We start from the raw sequence: 21,225 nt of genomic DNA on the forward strand, positions 1-21,225 counted from the left end.
TTTCACTGATCATGATACATCTTCCCTATTTCACAAACATTTTAATATAAACATTAAAAACAAAGAATTGATACCCAGACCCCAACCCTGTGTCTCTTTGGCCCAATGCTGCTAGCACATAGCCGAGTTGCATTCTCATCTTTACCACAGACTCAGCTGGTCCAGTCTTTGAGATGGTTTGTTCTCCACAACAAGCGACCATAGTGGGTGCAACCTCTCTGTCTCCCTGTCACCTGTCTCTGTGAAGTCTCTTCCCTCCCTGTGGGGCTGGCCTCTGGATGGTTCTGTCCCTTCTTTCTGTGATGATCTTGGTACACTCTCTCTGGGTGCTGAGTCTGCTGGCTTGTAAATGCCTCCTGTTCCTTTGGCTCACTTGTCCCTTGCGTAGTCACCCCATATGCCCTGGGTGCCACTGTACCCCTCATGACTCCTTTGGTCCACTCCTCTGGTGTCTCTCTAAGGCTGGATCCAGGGCTGGTAGGTCCTTGGCTGACCTGTTTGTACTCTAGGGCCTGCTTTCTTCAATTGTTGGCCATCTGTTCTCGGTGATATCTCCAGCCTTTTGGCTTCAGTGGGTCTCCCCTCACTGGAAGCAGGGTTTTGGTCCTTTGCCCCACCAGAGCCCACATTGCACTGTTTTGGCAGCCCTGTGTTGGGGTATTTCACTGTTCCAAAAATGCTAACAAGGGATCTAATTAGGAGAAACATTCTTATGTAGCAGTCTTTTAGCTGTTTTCACAGGTGACTCCACCTTATCCTTACTCTGTGGGTATGCTGGGGAAGAGGTGGTGGTCAAACTCCCATTTTCATTCAAATTCCTGTCATAGACTGGGCCATAGGCAGTCAGACCTCATGGTCAGAACAGAGGTAGCCACGCTTAGTGATCAGAGCAGGGGTGGGGAACTGGAGGTCAGCAATGGAGACAGAGATGGGAGTCAAGCCCAAGGTCATCACCAGAGTCAGTAGCCAAGGGCGGGGAATAGAAGCAGGGATCTGAAACAAAGCAGGAGGGCAGGAACCAGGAACGGGATAAGAAGGTAGGAATCAGGAACAAGACAGGGCTGAAGATTCACGTGAAAAGGCAGCGTCAGCTGTAGCAGCCAGCCAGGAATACATCTAGTTGCTTGGACAACTTCCTGTGTCTCCTGGCTTGAATAGCGAGTCTGGGCCATTTGGAGGGGCTGGATATCTCCTCCAACTGGGGGCTTTGTGGGCAGTGTCTACAGTGAGCTAGGGCCCACCAGCCCACAGTCCTGCTGGCACTTGTGAGCTGCTGTGTGGTGCTCTGGTCTGAGGACTGCCTGGAGATCAGCAATCCCTTGAATTCTTCTGAGGCAAAGCGATATCCATTGTCTGTGAATACAGGGTCCAGTAAGCCGTATCTCACAAAGCCGACCTTCAGTTTTCCAGTCACTGACTGGCTTCTTGATTCAGCCTCCCAAAAATGTGAACAGTAGTCCATTATAATCAAGTATTGTTTGTCACTGAAGGTAAGTCCCCACTTACCTTTTCCCATGGTTGGATGGGCAGCTCATGTGGTAATAGTCTCTTTCTGCTGGTGGTTATAACATGACTGGCAGGTGTCACACCCTTCTATCAAGGATGTGAGTTGTATATTCATTCCCAGCCAGTAAACACATTCTCGAACTGTCAATGCCCATGTCTAAGGCATGTATTTTTTGCACAACATCACGTGTAATGAGGCAGGAACAACAGCTCTCTGTCCTCAAAATATGATTCCATCCTGCACACTCAGCTTGTCTTTAATTTGAAAATATGGTTCTGCTCCTACCAATACTTGGCTTTTGTCTTCTGGCCACTTTGCTAGTACTGCTCTCTTGACTGCCTGTAGCTGGATGGCCTTTTCGGTAGCCTCTTAGATTTCCATCAGCTTCACTGTTGAAACTGGAAGACTAAATCCATTAACATGCTGCACAAAGTCCTGATCCCCTTTCCCCACCTCACTGATACTGGGTATATTTGCCCTGCTCAGGAGTCAGCTGACTCCAGTAATTGACCTGGACAGTATCTGATCTCCGCCTGGTAGCACTGGAGTGCATCGACATGTGTTGTAATCGTCTGGAGCACTCAGAAGGGGGGTTGCCATAGACTCACAGAATCATAGAACTGGAAGGGATCTCAAAAGGTGTTTTAGTCCAATCCCCAGCACTCATGGCAGGACTAAGTATTATCTGGACCATCCCTGAGAGGAGTTTGTTTAATCTGTTCTTAAACATCTACAATGATGGAGATTCCACAACCTCCCTAGGCAATTTATTCCAGTGCTTAACCACCCTGACAGGAAGTTTTTACTAATGTCCAATCTAAACCGCCCTTGCTGCAATTTAAGTCCATTGCTTCTTGTCCTGGCCTCAGAGGTTAAATTCTCAGACTTTAAGGTCAGAAGGGACCATGATGATAATGTAGTCTAACCTCCTGCAAATCGCAGGCCACAGAACCTCACTCACCTACTCCTGTAATAGACCCCCTAACCTCTGGCTGAGTTACTGAAGTCCTCAAATCATGGTTTAAAGACTTCAAGTTACAGAGAATCCACCATTTACACTAGTTTAAACCTGCAAGTGACCCATGCCCCAGGCTGCAGCGGAAGGTGAAAACCCCCAGGGTCTCTGCCAATCTGATCTGGGGAAAATTCCTTCCCAACCCCAAATATGGTGATCAGTTGGACTCTGAGCATGTGGGCAAGACCCACCAGCCAGACCCCTGGGAAAGAATTCTCTGTAGTAACTCAGAGCCCTTCCTATCTAGTGTCCCATCATTGGCCACTAGAGATGTTTGAGGCTAGCAGTTTCAGATCAGCAACATGCCATGCTAGGCAGTCCCATCATCCCACCCCCTCCCATAAATTTATCAAGCTCAGTCTTAAAACCAGTTAGGTTTTTTGACCCCACTGCTCCCCTGGAAGACTTCACTCTTCTGATGGTTAGAAAACTTCATCTAATTTCAAGCCTAAACTTGTTGATGGCCAGTTTATCTCCATTTGTTCTTGTGTCCACATTGGCTCTTAAATAACTCCTCTCCTTTCCTGGTATTTATCCCTCTGATATATTTATAGAGAGCAATCATATCTCCCTCAGCCTTCTTTTGGTCAGGCTAAACAAGCCAAGCTCTTTGAGTCTCGTCTCATTAGGTAGGTTTTCCATTCCTCGGATCATCCTAGTAGCTCTTCTCTGCACCTGTTCCAGTTTGAATTCATCTTCCTTAAAACATGGGAGACCAGAATTGCACACGCTGTTCCAGAGGAGTTCTCACCAGTGCCTTGTACTACACTTCCCTGTCTCTACTGGAAATACCTTGCCTGATGCATCCTGGGACTGCATTAGCCTTCTTCACAGCTTCATCAGATTGGCAGCTCACAGTCATCCTGTGATCAACCAATATACCCAGCTCTTTCTCTTCCTCTTCCCTTCCAACTGATAAGTCCCCAGTTTATAGCAAAAATTTCATCCCATTTCTATTACTAGTTTTCAAGGTCATCCAGATCTTGTATGATATTCCGGTCCTCCTCCATATTGGCAATACCTGCCAACTTTGTGTCATCCGCAAACTTTATTAGCCCTCTCCCACTGTTTGTGCCAAAGTCAGTAATAAAAATGTGAAATAAGATTGGTCCCAAGACTGATTCCGAAGAAACTCCACTAGTAACCTCCCTCCAGCCTGACAGTTCACCTTTCAGTATGACCCATTGTACTCTCCCGTTTAACCAGTTCCTATCCACCTTCCAAACCTCATATTAATCCCATCTTCTCCAATTTAACTAATAATTTACCATGTGGAACTGTATCAAATGCCTTACTGAAATCCAGGTAGATTAGATATGCTGCATTTCCTTTGTCTAAAATATCAGTTATCTTCTCAAAGAAGGAGATCCGGTTGGTCTGGCATGATCTACCTTTTGTAAAACAATGTTGTGTTTTATCCCAATTACCGTTTACCTCTATGTCCTTAACGACTTTCTCTTTCAAAGTTTCTTCCAAGACTTTGCATACAATTGAGGCCAAATTAACAGACCTGTAGTTTCCTGGGTCACTTTTTTCCCTTTCTTAAAAATAGGTACTATATTAGCAATTCCCCAGCCATAGGGCATGACCCCTGAGTTTACAGATTCATTAAAATTCCTTGCTATTGGACTGGCAATTTCATGTGCCAGTTCCTTTAATATTCTGGGATGGAGATCCTCTGGGCCCCCTGATTTAGTCCCATTAAGCGGTTTGAATCATAGAATCATAGAATATCAGGGTTGGAAGGGACCCCAGAAGGTCATCTAGTCCAACCCCCTGCTCAAAGCAGGACCAATTCCCAGTTAAATCATCCCAGCCAGGGCTTTGTCAAGCCTGACCTTAAAAACCTCTAAGGAAGGAGATTCTACCACCTCCCTAGGTAACGCATTCCAGTGTTTCACCACCCTCTTAGTGAAAAAGTTTTTCCTAATATCCAATCTAAACCTCCCCCACTGCAACTTGAGACCATTACTCCTCGTTCTGTCATCTGCTACCATTGAGAACAGTCTAGAGCCATCCTCTTTGGAACCCCCTTTCAGGTAGTTGAAAGCAGCTATCAAATCCCCCCTCATTCTTCTCTTCTGCAGGCTAAACAATCCCAGCTCCCTCAGCCTCTCCTCATAACTCATGTGTTCCAGTCCCCTAATCATTTTTGTTGCCCTTCGCTGGACTCTCTCCAATTTATCCACATCCTTCTTGAAGTGTGGGGCCCAAAACTGGACACAGTACTCCAGATGAGGCCTCACCAATGTCGAATAGAGGGGACGATCACGTCCCTCGATCTGCTCGCTATGCCCCTACTTATACATCCCAAAATGCCATTGGCCTTCTTGGCAACAAGGGCACACTGCTGACTCATATCCAGCTTCTCGTCCACTGTCACCCCTAGGTCCTTTTCCGCAGAACTGCTGCCTAGCCATTCGGTCCCTAGTCTGTAGCTGTGCATTGGGTTCTTCCGTCCTAAGTGCAGGACCCTGCACTTATCCTTATTGAACCTCATCAGATTTCTTTTGGCCCAATCCTCCAATTTGTCTAGGTCTTTCTGTATCCTATCCCTCCCCTCCAGCGTATCTACCACTCCTCCCAGTTTAGTATCATCCGCAAATTTGCTGAGAGTGCAATCCACACCATCCTCCAGATCATTTATGAAGATATTGAACAAAACTGGCCCCAGGACCGACCCTTGGGGTATTCCACTTGATACCGGCTGCCAACTAGATATGGAGCCATTGATCACTACCCGTTGAGCCCGACAATCTAGCCAGCTTTCTACCCACCTTGTAGTGCATTCATCCAGCCCATACTTCCTTAACTTGCTGACAAGAATACTGTGGGAGACCGTGTCAAAAGCTTTGCTAAAGTCAAGAAACAATACATCCACTGCTTTCCCTTCATCCACAGAACCAGTAATCTCATCATAAAAGGCGATTAGATTAGTCAGGCATGACCTTCCCTTGGTGAATCCATGCTGGCTGTTCCTGATCACTTTCCTCTCATGCATGTGCTTCAGGATTGATTCTTTGAGGACCTGCTCCATGATTTTTCCAGGGACTGAAGTGAGGCTGACTGGCCTGTAGTTCCCAGGATGCTCCTTCTTCCCTTTTTTAAAGATTGGCACTACATTAGCCTTTTTCCAGTCATCCGGGACTTCCCCGGTTCGCCACGAGTTTTCAAAGATAATGGCCAATGGCTCTGCAATCACAGCCACCAATTCCTTCAGCACTCTCGGATGCAACTCGTCCGGCTCCATGGACTTGTGCACGTCCAGCTTTTCTAAATAGTCCCTAACCACCTCTATCTCCACAGAGGGCTGGCCATCTCTTCCGCATTTTGTGATGCCCAGCGCAGCAGTCTGGGAGCTGACCTTGTTAGTGAAAACAGAGGCAAAAAAAGCATTGAGTACATTAGCTTTTTCCACATCCTCTGTCACTAGGTTGCCTCCCTCATTCAGTAAGGGGCCCACACATTCCTTGGCTTTCTTCTTGTTGCCAACATACCTGAAGAAACCCTTCTTGTTACTCTTAACATCTCTGGCTAGCTGCAGCTCCAGGTGCGATTTGGCCCTCCTGATAACATTCCTACATGCCCGAGCAATATTTTTATACTCTTCCCTGGTCATATGTCCAACCTTCCAGTTTGACTTCCAGTTTGACTTTTGAGTTTGACTTCTGCCTTGGGTGTTGTAATTTCTACTTCCATATCCTCGTTCCCATTAGCCACCCTGCCACTGCTCCAAAGCTCTTCATTACCCTCACTAAAAACTGAGGCACAGTATTTGTCTAGGTGTTGGGCCATCTTTAATCTTCACCCCATCCTCAGTGCTTAGCAGTCCCACTTCTTCTTTCCTTGTTTTCTTTTTATTTATATGGCTATAGAACCTTTTACTATTGGTTTTAATTCCCTTTGCAAGGTTCAACTGTGCTTGGCTTTTGGCAGTTCTCCACTTTATCCCTATGCTTTCCAAACTCCAAGAGGTAGCTTTCCTTGCGGATCCTTCCCATCTTCCATTCTTTTTAGGCTTTCTGCTTTCTCTTAATCACCTGTTTGAGATGCTTGTTTATCCAGCTTGGTCTGCAACCCTTCCCTTTCACTTCCTGCACCAGTAGTTCTAGTTCCTCCATTTTGTTACCCAGGCTCCTGGCATTGTTGCACACACATAACAGTTGTTTCTGCTCGGCAAGGGTACCGGAACAATTTGTATAGTGGTGGTGCTGAGAGCCACTGAACCAAACTATAAACTCAGAATATAATGGAAACCACTTCAAGGTAAGGGGGTGTGGCAGCACCCCCAGTTCCAGCACCTATGCTGCTTGGCATCGCCCAGATTCCTCACACGATTGGGTACGGTCATTCTACTGCCAGTATTGCCTACCTGATTGTTAGCTTCATTGGCATTGGCACTATCTTTCCTCTTAATGTCCATTCTCCTACCCACTCCTGTATTCTTTCTTTCTTGATTTTCCTCCCATTCAGTGTTAGAATCAGGCATAGAGATTACATGAGCATTGCCCACCCGTCTCCCCCAAGTTCCTAGTTTAAAGCTCTTTTGATCAGTTGTGCCAGCCTCCATCCCAGAAGGCTATTTCCCTCCCTACTCTGATGGATTCCATCTCACGAGAACATCCTCTGTCCATGAATTGCCTCCCAGTGGTTGAACATCCCAAAGCCCTCCTTATAGCACCATTGACTGAGCCATCTGTTGCTCATCATAATCTTGTCTTGCCATCAGAGTGGATGCTTCCATTAGGACCCTCTTCAGCCTCAGGTTCACATGCTGTATTTCAAGGAATCCCTGTTGAGGTTACAGGGCCAAACTATCCCGATGAGTCGAAAGAATATAAATATGGCAGGCGACCAGCTTGGCTTAACGGTGAAATCCTAGTGGATCTTAAACATAAAAAAAGAAGCTTACAAGAAGTGGAAGGTTGGACATATGACCAGGGAAGAGTATAAAAATATTGCTCGGGCATGTAGGAATGAAATCAGGAGGGCCAAATCGCACCTGGAGCTGCAGCTAGCCAGAGATGTTAAAAGTAACAAGAAGGGTTTCTTCAGGTATGTTGGCAACAAGAAGAAAGCCAAGGAATGTGTGGGCCCCTTACTGAATGAGGGAGGCAACCTAGTGACAGAGGATGTGGAAAAAGCTAATGTACTCAATGCTTTTTTTGCCTCTGTTTTCACTAACAAGGTCAGCTCCCAGACTGCTGCGCTGGGCATCACAAAATGGGGAAGAGATGGCCAGCCCTCTGTGGAGATAGAGGTGGTTAGGGACTATTTAGAAAAGCTGGACGTGCACAAGTCCATGGGGCCGGACGAGTTGCATCCGAGAGTGCTGAAGGAATTGGCGGCTGTGATTGCAGAGCCATTGGCCATTATCTTTGAAAACTCATGGCGAACGGGGGAAGTCCCAGATGACTGGAAAAAGGCTAATGTAGTGCCAATCTTTAAAAAAGGGAAGAAGGAGCATCCTGGGAACTACAGGCCAGTCAGCATCACCTCAGTCCCTGGAAAAATCATGGAGCAGATCCTCAAAGAATCAATCCTGAAGCACTTACATGAGAGGAAAGTGATCAGGAACAGTCAGCATGGATTCACCAAGGGAAGGTCATGCCTGACTAATCTAATCGCCTTCTATGATGAGATTACTGGTTCTGTGGATGAAGGGAAAGCAGTGGATGTATTGTTTCTTGACTTTAGCAAAGCTTTTGACACGGTCTCCCACAGTATTCTTGCCAGCAAGTTAAAGAAGTATGGGCTGGATGAATGCACTATAAGGTGGGTAGAAAGTTGGCTAGATTGTCGCGCTTAATGGCTAGTTAATGGCTAGTTAATGTCTAGTTAATGTCTAGCTTAATGGCTCCATGTCTAGTTGGCAGCCGGTGTCAAGTGGAGTGCCCCAGGGGTCGGTCCTGGGGCCGGTTTTGTTCAATATCTTCATAAATGATCTGGAGGATGGTGTGGATTGCACTCTCAGCAAATTTGCAGATGATACTAAACTAGGAGGAGTGGTAGATACGCTGGAGGGGAGGGATAGGATACAGAGGGACTTAGACAAATTGGAGGATTGGGCCAAAAGAAATCTGATGAGGTTCAATAAGGATAAGTGCAGGGTCCTGCACTTAGGACGAAAGAACCCAATGCACCGCTACAGACTAGGGACCGAATGGCTAGGCAGCAGTTCTGCGGAAAAGGACCTAGGGGTGACAGTGGACGAGAAGCTGGATATGAGTCAGCAGTGTGCCCTTGTTGCCAAGAAAGCCAATGACATTTTGGGATGTATAAGTAGGGGCATAGCGAGCAGATCGAGGGACGTGATCGTTGCCCTCTATTCGACATTAGTGAGGCCTCATCTGGAGTACTGTGTCCAGTTTTGGGCCCCACACTGCAAGAAGGATGTGGATAAATTGGAGAGAGTCCAGCGGAGGGCAACAAAAATGATTAGGGGTCTGGAACACATGACTTATAAGGAGAGGCTGAGGGAACTGGGATTGTTTAGTCTGCAAAAGAGAAGAATGAGGGGGGATTTGATAGCTGCTTTCAACTACCTGAGAGGTGGTTCCAGAGAGGATGGTTCTAGACTATTCTCAGTGGTAGAAGAGGACAGGACAAGGAGTAATGGTCTCAAGTTGCAGTGGGGGAGGTTTAGGTTGGATATTAGGAAAAACTTTTTCACTAGGAGGGTGGTGAAACCCTAGAATGCGTTACCTAGGGAGGTGGTAGAATCTCCTTCCTTAGAAGTTTTTAAGGTCAGGCTTGACAAAGCCCTGGCTGGGATGATTTAATTGGGGATTGGTCCTGCTTTGAGCAGGGGGTTGGACTAGATGACCTCCTGAGGTCCCTTCCAACCCTAATATTCTATGATTCTATGATCCTGTACCTTAGCTCCCAGCAGACAGCACCCCCTTCTGTTCTCCAGATCAGCTCAGGCCTATCTTTTCTTCTTAGTAGGGAGTTACTAATCACATAGACCAGCCTCTTCCTGGTGTTGGTGCAATTCTCTGGCCTTCTTCCTGTTCTCTCTGGCTGCAAGTCTTATTGTCTCTTGTTCTGCCTTGCAATCTTCTGAGAGTCATCCTGTATCCTCCTCTGAACTTTTGGTATCTCCATTGACTCTTCCCCTCTTCTTATAGGACTAGCTGCTCTTCTCTTCTTCCTGGCCCTCCCATCTTCATTCACTGACTGCTGAGCCCCTTCTTCATTTTCCAACTTATCAAACCTGTTCCTGAGCTCTATTTCTCCTTCACTGGCTGGTCTTTTCCTCTGCCTGATTCTCATAGTCACATGCTTCCCCTGGCCACTTTCCTCACCCAGCAGTTTCCCCTCAGAGTTCTTCAGTCCAGCTTTCATCTGTGAGTCCTGACTTTTCCCTTCAGCCTCCTCTTGCCTTCCCTCCATCATCTGCTCAAATCCCCTTCAAAACTCAACCACAGTTTCCGCCTGCATCTCAGAACCTCAGATCTTCTCTTCCATCAGCTTTATCAGGCAGCACTTCATACAAACCAAGTTCTTTTCAGGTACCTTCTCCAGAATAATTTACAACCTGCAACCTCCACATCCGGTCATCTTCTCTGTCTCTTCCATGCCACTGCTGCCTCTGTCTCTGTCATAGCCTTCCCGCCTAAACTCCTACTGAGGAAAAAACAACAAAAACAAAAAAAAAACAAAAAACCCCATACAAACACCAAACCAAAAGCAGAACTCTCCTTATTTTCAGCTGTTTGCTGGCTCCTATGCTGATGCTCCAAGATGGTCTCAAGGGATCTGTGGTCTGATTGCACTGTGACCGGGTGGCCAGAAGTGTATTGATGGAATTGTCAAGCAGCCACTGGCCAAGTGCTACTCCCAGGCTTAAGAGTAGTCTCGGCAACGCCTCTCAGGCAATCTGCTCAATTAGGGGTTTCAGCTGCAGCAAGCTAGTTGATTCCAAGCCCAGTTGTGGGCTGTCATTCCTGACTTTACCACACCCTTCAAGGGCACCTCCCTGTGGTCTGTTTTCTCAGGAGGAGACCCGGGGCATGGATGTTTTCATAACAAGCTTGATCAGGGCATCCAGATCAGCCGGTGGCTCTAGTCACGCCAGTTTACGTTTGATCTCACCTTTGAGGCTGAGCCGGAAACGGTAGCTGCGCACAGCCTCTTTCCGTACAGCGTCGGCTATCAGACACCATAGCTCCAGGGCGTAAGTAGCAACTGGCTGGTGTCCCTGCCACAGGGTTTGGAGTGTGGCCGCATGCCTATGGCTCAGGTCAGCAAAAATTACTGCCGGGGCTTGAACAAAGTCCTCAGATTGGTTCAGGAAAGGGCTAGATTTTTCCAGGAGCGGGGAGGCCCAAGCCAACACCTCTGCAGTAAGCAGGCTAGTGATACGTCTCACCCGAGAGCGGTCAGTGGAGAAGGTGGGGCAGGACGGCAGGTGCAGCAGGAATAGGAGCCGGCACTGGTCCATAAAACTATGGAACTGGCTGAGGTCACCATCAAACTTGTCTATCAGGGGAATTTTAGGTTCGTAAGGAGGAAGTTACAGATGATGCTACATGCCTGCAGTGTAGCATTCTGCGCCTGCAAGGTGTCTACCTGCCACTGTAGGTTTTGTATGACACCCACTTTCTCTGACAGAGAGATGCTGGCTTTAGTGGGATCCACTCCAGTAACTGACCCACTCCCACTTCCCTTCTTTATCTTCTTTTTGGTTGGGCTACTCAGTGTCACAGACTGGGACAAGGGACAGTCAGGCCTAGTGGCTGGAGCCAGAGTCAAGCTACAGGAGCCAGAGCTGAGGGTCAAGGCCAGGGTAAGGAACCAGGAGTCAGAAACTGAGCAGGAGAGCAGAGCTGGAGTGGGCTGGAGCTGGGCAGAAACAGGGCTCGAGCAAGGCTGGGAACAAAGAGACACAGGAACAATCACAGCTGTGGGTATAAGCGTTGAGCAGCCACTGGCCAAGTGCTACTGCTGGGCTTACTAGTAGTCCTGGAAATGCCTCTCAGCCAACTGGGCAATCTGGCTGATTAGGGGTTTCAGCCATGGTTACCTAGCTGATCCTAGCCCAGGTATAGGCCCTCATTCTTATGCCCTCCTGCCCGCGGGATGGACAAGCCCTGGCCCAACCCCCCACTCTCCCCGCCCCTGGGATGGACAAACCCTAACCCAACCCCCATCCCCACCCCCAGCGGATGGACAAGCCCTGACCCTGCACCCATGGATCAGACCCCATGGTGCTAGGCACTCTGCACACACACAATACATAGACAGTTTCTACCCTAAAAGACTCAGAGCCTAAGAATATGGCTGGAGAAAGCAGGAAGGAATCTAAACTGGGCTAGGTGAGGGGCACAGGTGGCTATGGAGTTGGGCGGCATATGCAGCAGTCACAGCACTCCAGCTGCCCAGACATTGCCAGGCTCATGAGGACAGCAGACAGGACTGAGAGTCCCCTACAGCTGTGCCCCATCCTGGGTGCCTGCATTCATCCCATGGTGCAAGACGCTCTATGTAATGGGGTGAGTTCTGTACGTACCGTTTTTGCCCTGCTGATCAGGCACCGGAGTAAATCCTTGATGCTGTTGGCCTTGTTTCTCTGGAAATACACAGTGGCTTGAGTTTGGCCATACCATGTGGCAAGTGGCCCCACTGGCCAGCCCAGTTCCAGCTTTGGAGGCTGCATGTCAGACATGAGTGGGAAGTAGGTACCAGAGCTTAGTTCAGAGAAAAGGGAGGCCCTGTCCTCAGTGTCTCCCTCTTTGGGCTCGGTCTCATGCCCCTTCCTTGCATTAGGCTCCGGGATACTCTGGCTTCTGTGCTGGCTCATGTAGTCCATGTCTAGGGGGGAGAGAAATGGCAGCTCCTGTTCCTCGGCAATGGCTTGCAGATAGCCAGGCTCCCCCTGCTCCAGAAAGGCATCCATAGCCAGCCTGGCTGTCTCACTGTGCTGCAGCACCAGGGGGATGGGCTTCCTCCACCACAGCTTCTTCAGCTTCTCCAACCGACTCCGCAGCGGTCCAGACACCCCAGGACTGTCCCCAGAGCCCCTCTGGAGCTGGGACCCGGCCTGAACATGGTGGCTGAACATGATGAGAGCTGCTGCTGCTAACCCTCCGGAGGTTCTGCCTGTTGTGTTCTTCAGCAGCTGTCTCTGGCCCACCCTTCCAACACTCTGTCTCTCTCTGATTTTCTTCAGCTCTTTCACAACGGGTTCCCCTGGGGCTGTGGGACTTGAGAGCTCAGTGCACCTTGTTGCTTCCTCTCTAGGGCTGCCAACAGGTCCTTAGGAGAAGGGACGTCCCTTATTTCTTCATCTCTGCACAACAAGTTCGGGAGTTGCTGAGTGCTGAAAAAAGCAGCAAGAAATACCCCAGGCGAATGTAGGTGAGTCCTGTTTATTAATAATAATATCGGGAGGGGTGCTAAGAGAACAGCCCCTTATTTTTGAAATACAGTGTTGGCAACCCTACCTGAGTCTGCATTAGTTGTCAGTTACTGCTGAATATCCCTCCACTCCGGGGGAAGAGGTAGTTTTCAGCAATTCTTGCTCTCAGTTTTGTTGGCTGCCGTTGTGATTCTCAGTGTCTGGCTTGTCGCTTCCAGATAGATTCAAGAATTAATAGGCCTCACGTACTGACACCCAGGCAGATTTCTGCTCTCACCTCAGCTTGTCTGCCAGCCAGGGTGCAACCTGCCGGGTCAGGTCCTGTGCTCAGAGTGGAATGCAGATGTTGAATCTTGTTCCAAACCAAACATGTTTCTCAGTGGTAATTATAAAACAAATGCAAATATCACAAGCAATTAATGATAGCCAGCCAGGCAGCAAACACAGAGGAGACAGCCACTTGCTCACGATCACGTTGTCTGCCTGAAGCACCAGTCTCAGACCAGCCTTTTCTGCCATCAGCCCCGTAGGAGCTGACATGCATTTTCTTGGTTTTTCCCCCGAATACACATCTTAGGGGCACAGAAGCCAAGATGTCTGAGAATGTCCGTTTCTCATACAGTGCTAGAACAGCATCACTATGCACGTTATGGGTATTTTCAGTGCTGTGTTGAGCCCAGTCTGCCCGTGCTATTAGGGAGCCTTTAATACAGGGTGACACATCTGGAGCTGTCACTTTGTACTTTGCACCCCTTCTCTGGTGCTGAATGGTATGTGTTACTGGTCTGTACGATTTCAGGAAGAAAAGCTCTACACAGGGGAGCTGATTTTCAGCAAGTAGGTGCATGCTCGATTGCACAACTGCTTGCATGTGCTCTGCCAGAACTGAATGCAAACAGCTGAGATTTGAGCTGTGCATGGCTAGTGTGTAGCCAACCCCCCAATTTGCACATGCACATTGGGTCATCATCATCATCATCATAGCAGCCGGTAGCACAGACCGTATGTAACATTTTTCGTCCATAGATGTCAAGGGTGACAGCAGTATTATTATCCCATTTCCCAGAAAAGGAACCTGAGACCCAGGGTGGCAAAGGCCAACATTTCCAAACTCAATGGCCATCACGGTCACTAGGGACTGACGGGGTCAGCACTCCTGAGAATCAGGCCATGTCATTTCAGGCAAGTTTTAATATAACTACACTTTTAAGATGAGTCATGAGGCTGCATTATACTCACTGATGGGCGGCAGGTGCACAGGTTCTGAAGTGCTGAGAACTATGATTCTCCTCCCAGTCATTATCAGAGAAAATTACTTTACTTCCAATGGATTTGCTTTCAGGGTGGGGGTGTGCATGGTTTCTGTTAATGAAGATTGTCAAGGTTCCTTCCCCACTCTGAACTCTAGGGTACAGATGTGGGGACCTGCATGAAAACCCCCTAAGCTTATTTTTACCAGCTTAGGTTAAAAATTCCCCAAGGTACAAACTATTTTCCTTTTTCCCTTGGATTTTATTCCTGCCACCACCAAGCGTCTAACAGATATATAACCTGGAAAGAGCCCTCTTGGGAACGTCTTTCCCCCCAAAATCCTCCCCAAACCCTACAACCCCTTTCCTGGGGTAGGCTTGATAAAAATCCTCACCAATTTGCATAGGTGACCACAGACCCAAACCCTTGGATCTTAAGAACTATGAAAAAGCAATCAGGTTCTTAAAAGAAGAATTTTAATTGAAGAAAAAAGTAAAAGAATCACCTCTGTAAATCAAGATGGTAAATACCTTACAGGGTAATCAGATTCAAAACATAGAGAATCCCTCTAGGCAAAACCTTAAGTTACAAAAAGACACAAAAACAGGAATATCCATTCCATTCAGCACAGCTTATTTTCTCAGCCATTTAAACGAAACAGAATCTAACGCATATCCGGCTAGATTATTTAGTAAGTTCTAAGACTCCGTTCCTGTTCTGTCCCTGGCAAAAGCCTCACACAGACAAGAGAACTTTTGTTTCTCTCTCCCCGCCCCCCCAGCTTTGAAAGTATCTTGTCTCCTCATTGGTCATTTTGGTCAGGTGCCAGCGAGGTTATCCTAGCTTCTTAACCCTTTACAGGTGAAAGGGTTTTTCCTCTGGCCAGGAGGGATTTTAAAGGTGTTTACCCTTCCCTTTATATTTATGACACACCTTCTTGGCCCTTTCTGGCAAGATGTTGCATGGCCATTGCTCAGAAAGCTCTGGCTTGATGCCAGCAGTGTTCAGCCTGCATCTAGCCTTCCAGTGCAGGCTCAGATCATGGAAAAGGCTGTGGTGACACAAGTCTCCCAGTATCTGGCTCTCATGAGGTTCCCTCACTACAGGTGACACCTCCTGCTGGCCGTCACAGGGAGTAGCTCTGCCAGCCGGTGTGCCTGTTCCCGGTGGTGACTCTCCCATCATCGCTGCCTTTGTGACTGGTTGGGAAGTTTAACTTAAGTGTTACCCACCAGTCCTGGGAGTATCTGCTCTCCTTTTGGCAGCCTGCCCTGACCATGGCATTTTCAGGGAGGGTTGCCCCAGGCACGCCGGATGACACCTACCTCCAACTATTAGGCCATATGGCCTACATACCACACAAACACAGCCTAAACAGACACTTTGCAATGCCACACAGTCAAAGACTCTCTACACCAATGGATACAACCCAACAATGTGTGTGTGTGGGAGTCCCTTTTACACAGACTCCACCTTCAATGATTCTTACAACTGATGCCTCCTTGATAGGCTGCGGAGTCCATGTACAGCACCACACAATTCAGGGCAGGTGGTCTCCCTCCAAGACACTGTTACACATAAATCTCCTGGAACTGTGCGCGGTTCACAACCAGTGCTTGCTCTTCCTGCCCTTGATCAGGAACAAGACTCTACGGGTAAGGACGGACAACATTGCCTGCATGTTTTATATGAACCGGCAGGGAAGGGTCAGGTCACACTCCCTATGCACCAAACCCATGAAACTATGGAACTGGTGTATCTGGCACAGTGTCAGCATATCAGCCTCGTACCTCCCAGGTTGTCAAAACACTACAATACGCTGAGCAGAGAATTTTCTCAGAATCACGAGTGGGAACTAAACTGTACAGTCCTACAGAACATATTCAAACACTGGGGTCACCCATCCATTGACCTCTTCACGACATCCCAGAACAGCAAATGCTGGCAATTCTGTTCGAGAGCAGGGCTGAGGTCCCAATCCCTGGGAGATGCCTTCCTTCTCAAATGGGATGCACCTCTGCTAAAAGTGTTTCCTCTGATCCCCCTGTTCTCAAGGTTTATACACAAAATATGAACCGACAAGGGCAAAGTCATCTTGGTAGCCCCCAGCTGGCCCAGACATACTTGGTACTCGTACCTGTTGCGGATGACAGTATGCACACCGCACACTCTTCCACTTCGGGCAACCCTTCTATCACAGGATGCTGGGAAGAAAGGGGCAGTTGATAGTAATTAATATAAATGAGAAGTTAATAATTATAGAAAATTGATAAGAGAATCAAAGGGAAACAAGAAGAAATCTGTGGCCAGCAGAGTTAGGGACAGTAAGGAGGAATTTTTTTAATACATTAGGAACAAAAAAATCCTGACAGTGGTATTGGTCCACTACTAGATGGAAATGGTATAATTATCAATAATAAAGCAGAAAAGGCAGAAGTGTTCAATAAATATTTCTGAACTATATTTGAGGAAGGCTGCTGAGGACACCTGCGCCCTAGTTGAGTGAGCCCTCACTATCGGCGGCGGGGGCACCTTTGCTAGCTCATAATAGTAGCGGATACAGGCTGTGATCCACAATAATATTCTTTGGGCAGAGACAGGGCAACCTATCATCCTGTCTGCGACCCGCAGCGAACAACTGTGTCAACGTACAGAACGGCTTTGTTCTGTCTATGTAGAAGGCCAGGGCCCGTCTGATGTCCAGGACATGCAACCTGTGTTCCTCATCTGTCACGCGGGGCTTAGGACGAAGGACCGGCAAGTATATATCTTGACCATTATGGAACTGGGAGATGACCTTGGGCTGAAAGGCCGGGTGCGGATGCAGCTGAACCTTGTCCTTATAGAAGGCCATGTAAGGTGGTTCAGATGCTTCCACTCTGATTTCGGACATTCCACAGGCCAAAGTTATGGCGACTAGGAGGGAGACCTTCCAGGAGAGAAGCAGGAGGGAGCAGGAAGCTAGGGGTTTGAAGGGGGGACCCATGAGCTGTGACAACACAAAATTCAGGTCCCAAGGGGATACCAGATCCTGGACATATGGGTAAAGGTGCTCCAGGCCTTTCAGAAATCATTCCGTAATAGGGTGGAAGAAGACCGACCTGCCTTGAAATGGAGGATGGAACACCGAAATGGCTGCCAGATGCACCTTGACTGAAGACAGCGACAGGTCCTGGAGCTTAAGGTGCAGCAAATAGTCCAGGATGTCTTGCAGTGGGGCCTCTTCTGCCTGGATGTGAGGATCCGAGGCCCAACATGTAAATCGCTTCCACTTTGCCACATAGGTAGCTTGGGTGGAAGGCTTCCAGTTGCCCAGCAGGACTTGCTGGACACTGTTGGAACCCCGTCGTTCCTCTCCACGCAGCACCCAGGCTGTCAAGTACAGTGGCGCCAGGTTCGGGTGCAGCAGATTGCCGTGGTTCTGGGACACCAGATCCAGCCGAAGAGGCAGCTGCAGGGAGGAGGCTGCCAACTGACTCAGCAGGATGCTGAACCAGTGCTGACAAGGCCACATTGGGGCCACAAGGATGACCATGGCCTTGTCTTGCTTCACCTCAGGAGAACCCTGTGGATCAAGGGCACCAGGGGGAAGGCGTACATCAGCACTCCCGACCACGAAATCAGGAAGGCATCCAACAGGGAGCCCTGGTTCCTGCCCTGCAGAGAGCAGAATCATAGAATATCAGGGTTGGAAGGGACCCCAGAAGGTCATCTAGTCCAACCCCCTGCTCAAAGCAGGACCAATTCCCAGTTAAATCATCCCAGCCAGGGCTTTGTCAAGCCTGACCTTAAAAACCTCTAAGGAAGGAGATTCTACCACCTCCCTAGGTAACGCATTCCAGTGTTTCACCACCCTCTTAGTGAAAAAGTTTTTCCTAATATCCAATCTAAACCTCCCCCACTGCAACTTGAGACCATTACTCCTCGTTCTGTCATCTGCTACCATTGAGAACAGTCTAGAGCCATCCTCTTTGGAACCCCCTTTCAGGTAGCTGAAAGCAGCTATCAAATCCCCCCTCATTCTTCTCTTCTGCAGGCTAAACAATCCCAGCTCCCTCAGCCTCTCCTCATAACTCATGTGTTCCAGACCCCTAATCATTTTTGTTGCCCTTCGCTGGACTCTCTCCAATTTATCCACATCCTTCTTGTAGTGTGGGGCCCAAAACTGGACACAGTACTCCAGATGAGGCCTCACCAATGTCGAATAGAGGGGAACGATCACGTCCCTCGATCTGCTCGCTATGCCCCTACTTATACATCCCAAAATGCCATTGGCCTTCTTGGCAACAAGGGCACACTGCTGACTCATATCCAGCTTCTCGTCCACTGTCACCCCTAGGTCCTTTTCCGCAGAACTGCTGCCTAGCCATTCGGTCCCTAGTCTGTAGCTGTGCATTGGGTTCTTCCGTCCTAAGTGCAGGACCCTGCACTTATCCTTATTGAACCTCATCAGATTTCTTTTGGCCCAATCCTCCAATTTGTCTAGGTCTTTCTGTATCCTATCCCTCCCCTCCAGCGTATCTACCACTCCTCCCAGTTTAGTATCATCCGCAACACATGGCATTTCTTATTCTGCCTCGACATGAACAGGTCCACCTGGGGATTCCCCAACTTGCAGAAGATCAGGCTGACTACCTCTGGATGGAGTGACCATTTGTGGCGAGACGAGAAGGTTCTGCTGAGGTGATCCGCCAAGATGTTCTTGGTCCCCGGCAGGTGGGCAGCCACCAGGTGAATGGCGTTCCTCAAGCAAAAGTCCCAGAGGCTGAGTGCTTCTCGACAAAGGGGACAAAGACCTGGCGTCCACTCCGTCTGTTGATGTAATACATTGCGGCGGTATTATCCATCAGGACCTGCACCACCTTGCCCTGCAAGTGGGTCAAAAAAGCCTGGCAGGCCAGAGGAACCGCCCTGATCTCCCTGACATTGATGGGGAGGGCTGAGTCGAGGTGTAGCCAGCGTGGGCTACACCTGCCAGATCTGAAGCGCCTGAGACCAGGGTGAGCGATGGAGACAGGGACACGAAAGGAACTCCCCAGAGCACCAACTTGGGATCCTGACACCAGTCCAGCGACAGTACGACATGGCTCGGCATTGTGACCGCTCAGTCTAGGGGGTACCTGCTGGAAACGTAAACAGAGGCCAGCCACGTTTGCAGAGGCCTCAGATAAAGTTGGGCATGGCTGACCTCGTACATGCACGCGGCCATGTGGCTCAACAGTCACAGACACACGTGGGCTGTAGTGAGCGGGCCTGTTACACGTGGAGCAGGGCTTAAAACCTGGAGAACTGGGCATGCCCTGCCCGGGCAAAGTCCCCTCTGGGACCCTAACTAACTGAACACTTTACAGCTACTTAACTACTAACAAACGACAGAACTATTTACAACTGGAAGCACAAGGCTGAGACAGAAAAAGGAACTGCTGGCCGCTTGCGAAGCAAGGGACAGGTGCTCTGACTGACCACCACGGGCGGTAAGAAGGCACCGAGAGGGCGTAGGGCTGGCAGCGCCTGATTTTCCGCGTCTTGAGTGCAGCACTCCAGTGGGCACCACAGCCAGCCCTACAGATACCATGAAGGCAAAAATCTCCGACAACCGCGCACGTGGGCACGCACACACCTACAATGGAATCAACATGAGCATGCATTTGAAAAAGAAGCCGAGTTAGTTACTCAAAACTTAATACACAACAATAGGCACCCATTCAGTGCTCTGGGTGCCTGTCTCAAATTTAAAACGAGACCATAAAGGAAGGATTGCCCATAAATATAGACATCCTAGCCCGCCCCTCCCCAACAGCCTTGGAGAACAGGGGGAAAGATGCGCTTTGCAGTGCTAACATACCTGGACTCTGGAGGAGCTGGAGCAATCTCAGTGGCAGGACAGTTCACTGGCTGCTGCTCATCACGGCCACAATGCTCACCAGATGCAGAGCCAACCCATGCAAACACGAGGACTCTCAAGGGCTCCTCACAACAAGGGAGTATGTCTGCAGGAAGGACAAGTAGCCTCTGGCTGGTTCAGAATTACGGTCTCAAGTGGATTAGGTCCCGGGAAAGAACAAGAGCATTTACTCTTCCACTTGGAATGAAACCATGCACTTTGAGGACAGTTACAGCTTAAGTGAACGAGAATGAGGGGCCTTGATGTGCAGGTCTTCAGACTCCTTCCTTCCTGAAGGTTGTGATCACTCTGAGCATGAGCTCAGAGAAAACTCTGGGTGCTGATGAGAAGCCAAAAGGGAAAACTACACCTGGCCCAGGCTGAAGCAGCAGAACCTTTGGGGAATTGGGTGGAAGGTCACAGCAAGCTCATGAGTGCATGGAGCTTTTTGCTCTGCATGCTTGTCAGATCTATGAGAGCTGAGTCCTTTAATAGAAGAGACAGAGGTTTTATTTTTTTTGAGAAACTGTTCCATGCACTTGTCCATCTATGTTCATAATGGAGGTGGCATCTTCCATCATAACAACGCTCTTTCTGGTGAGCCTGGATGCAAAGATATATTGCAAATATGGTGTGTGTGTGTGTCCTATTGGAGCTTATACATCTGAGAATAAGGGAGGTTAAGGGATCTCCTATGCTCAAAGAAAAAGCCACTCCACATCCTTTATCCGCAGAGAATCCAGGGCTGGAAAGACAAGTTCCTCCCCTGCCCAGTTCCAGCCCTTGTGCGTTCTCTTTAGTTCCGATAGTGCTCGTAATTTATATGATTATGTATCTGTCCTATCTGCCTAATCTTATCTGCTCCATCCACTCCTTTCCTCACCTATACATCCTCACTGTTGGCTCACTCTGCAGTGACAGAACATACGGGGGCATTTCTTGAACCAGGGAAGCTGTCATGGCCGCCAATCTTCCAGTTCCCATATCCTTGGAAGGTACACACATGTATGCTCCCAAATGAATCTGTGGCACTCCCATACCTGTGGCCTGGAAGGCACCATGGTCTCTGTAGACTCTCCATTCCTATGGTGGGAAGGGCTAAGGTAAGGGTCCTGTGGACTCCACATATTCACAGTATCAGACGGAATGTGATCCCACACCTGCAGTCCCACTGCATAAAAGGCATGATGGACTCTGGTCTATAG

At 48.7% G+C, this 21,225-nt stretch overlaps 1 protein-coding gene across 1 annotated transcript in view; it reads right to left on the reverse strand.

Annotated features, from left to right (window-relative positions):
* FAM83C (family with sequence similarity 83 member C) overlaps positions 1 to 13,271 on the reverse strand; it is a 35,954-nt gene extending 22,683 nt beyond the window's left edge. Inside the window, exon 1 of the mRNA XM_073310047.1 lies at positions 12,037 to 13,271. Within this exon, the coding sequence (XP_073166148.1) occupies positions 12,037 to 12,588 (552 nt within the window). The 5' untranslated portion in view covers positions 12,589 to 13,271. The remainder of the gene's footprint in view (positions 1 to 12,036) is intronic.
* Between the last annotated feature and the right edge of the window lie 7,954 nt (positions 13,272 to 21,225).

The sequence above is a fragment of the Lepidochelys kempii genome, chromosome 13, assembly GCF_965140285.1.
Source record: "Lepidochelys kempii isolate rLepKem1 chromosome 13, rLepKem1.hap1, whole genome shotgun sequence".
Lineage (NCBI taxonomy): Eukaryota > Metazoa > Chordata > Testudines > Cheloniidae > Lepidochelys > Lepidochelys kempii.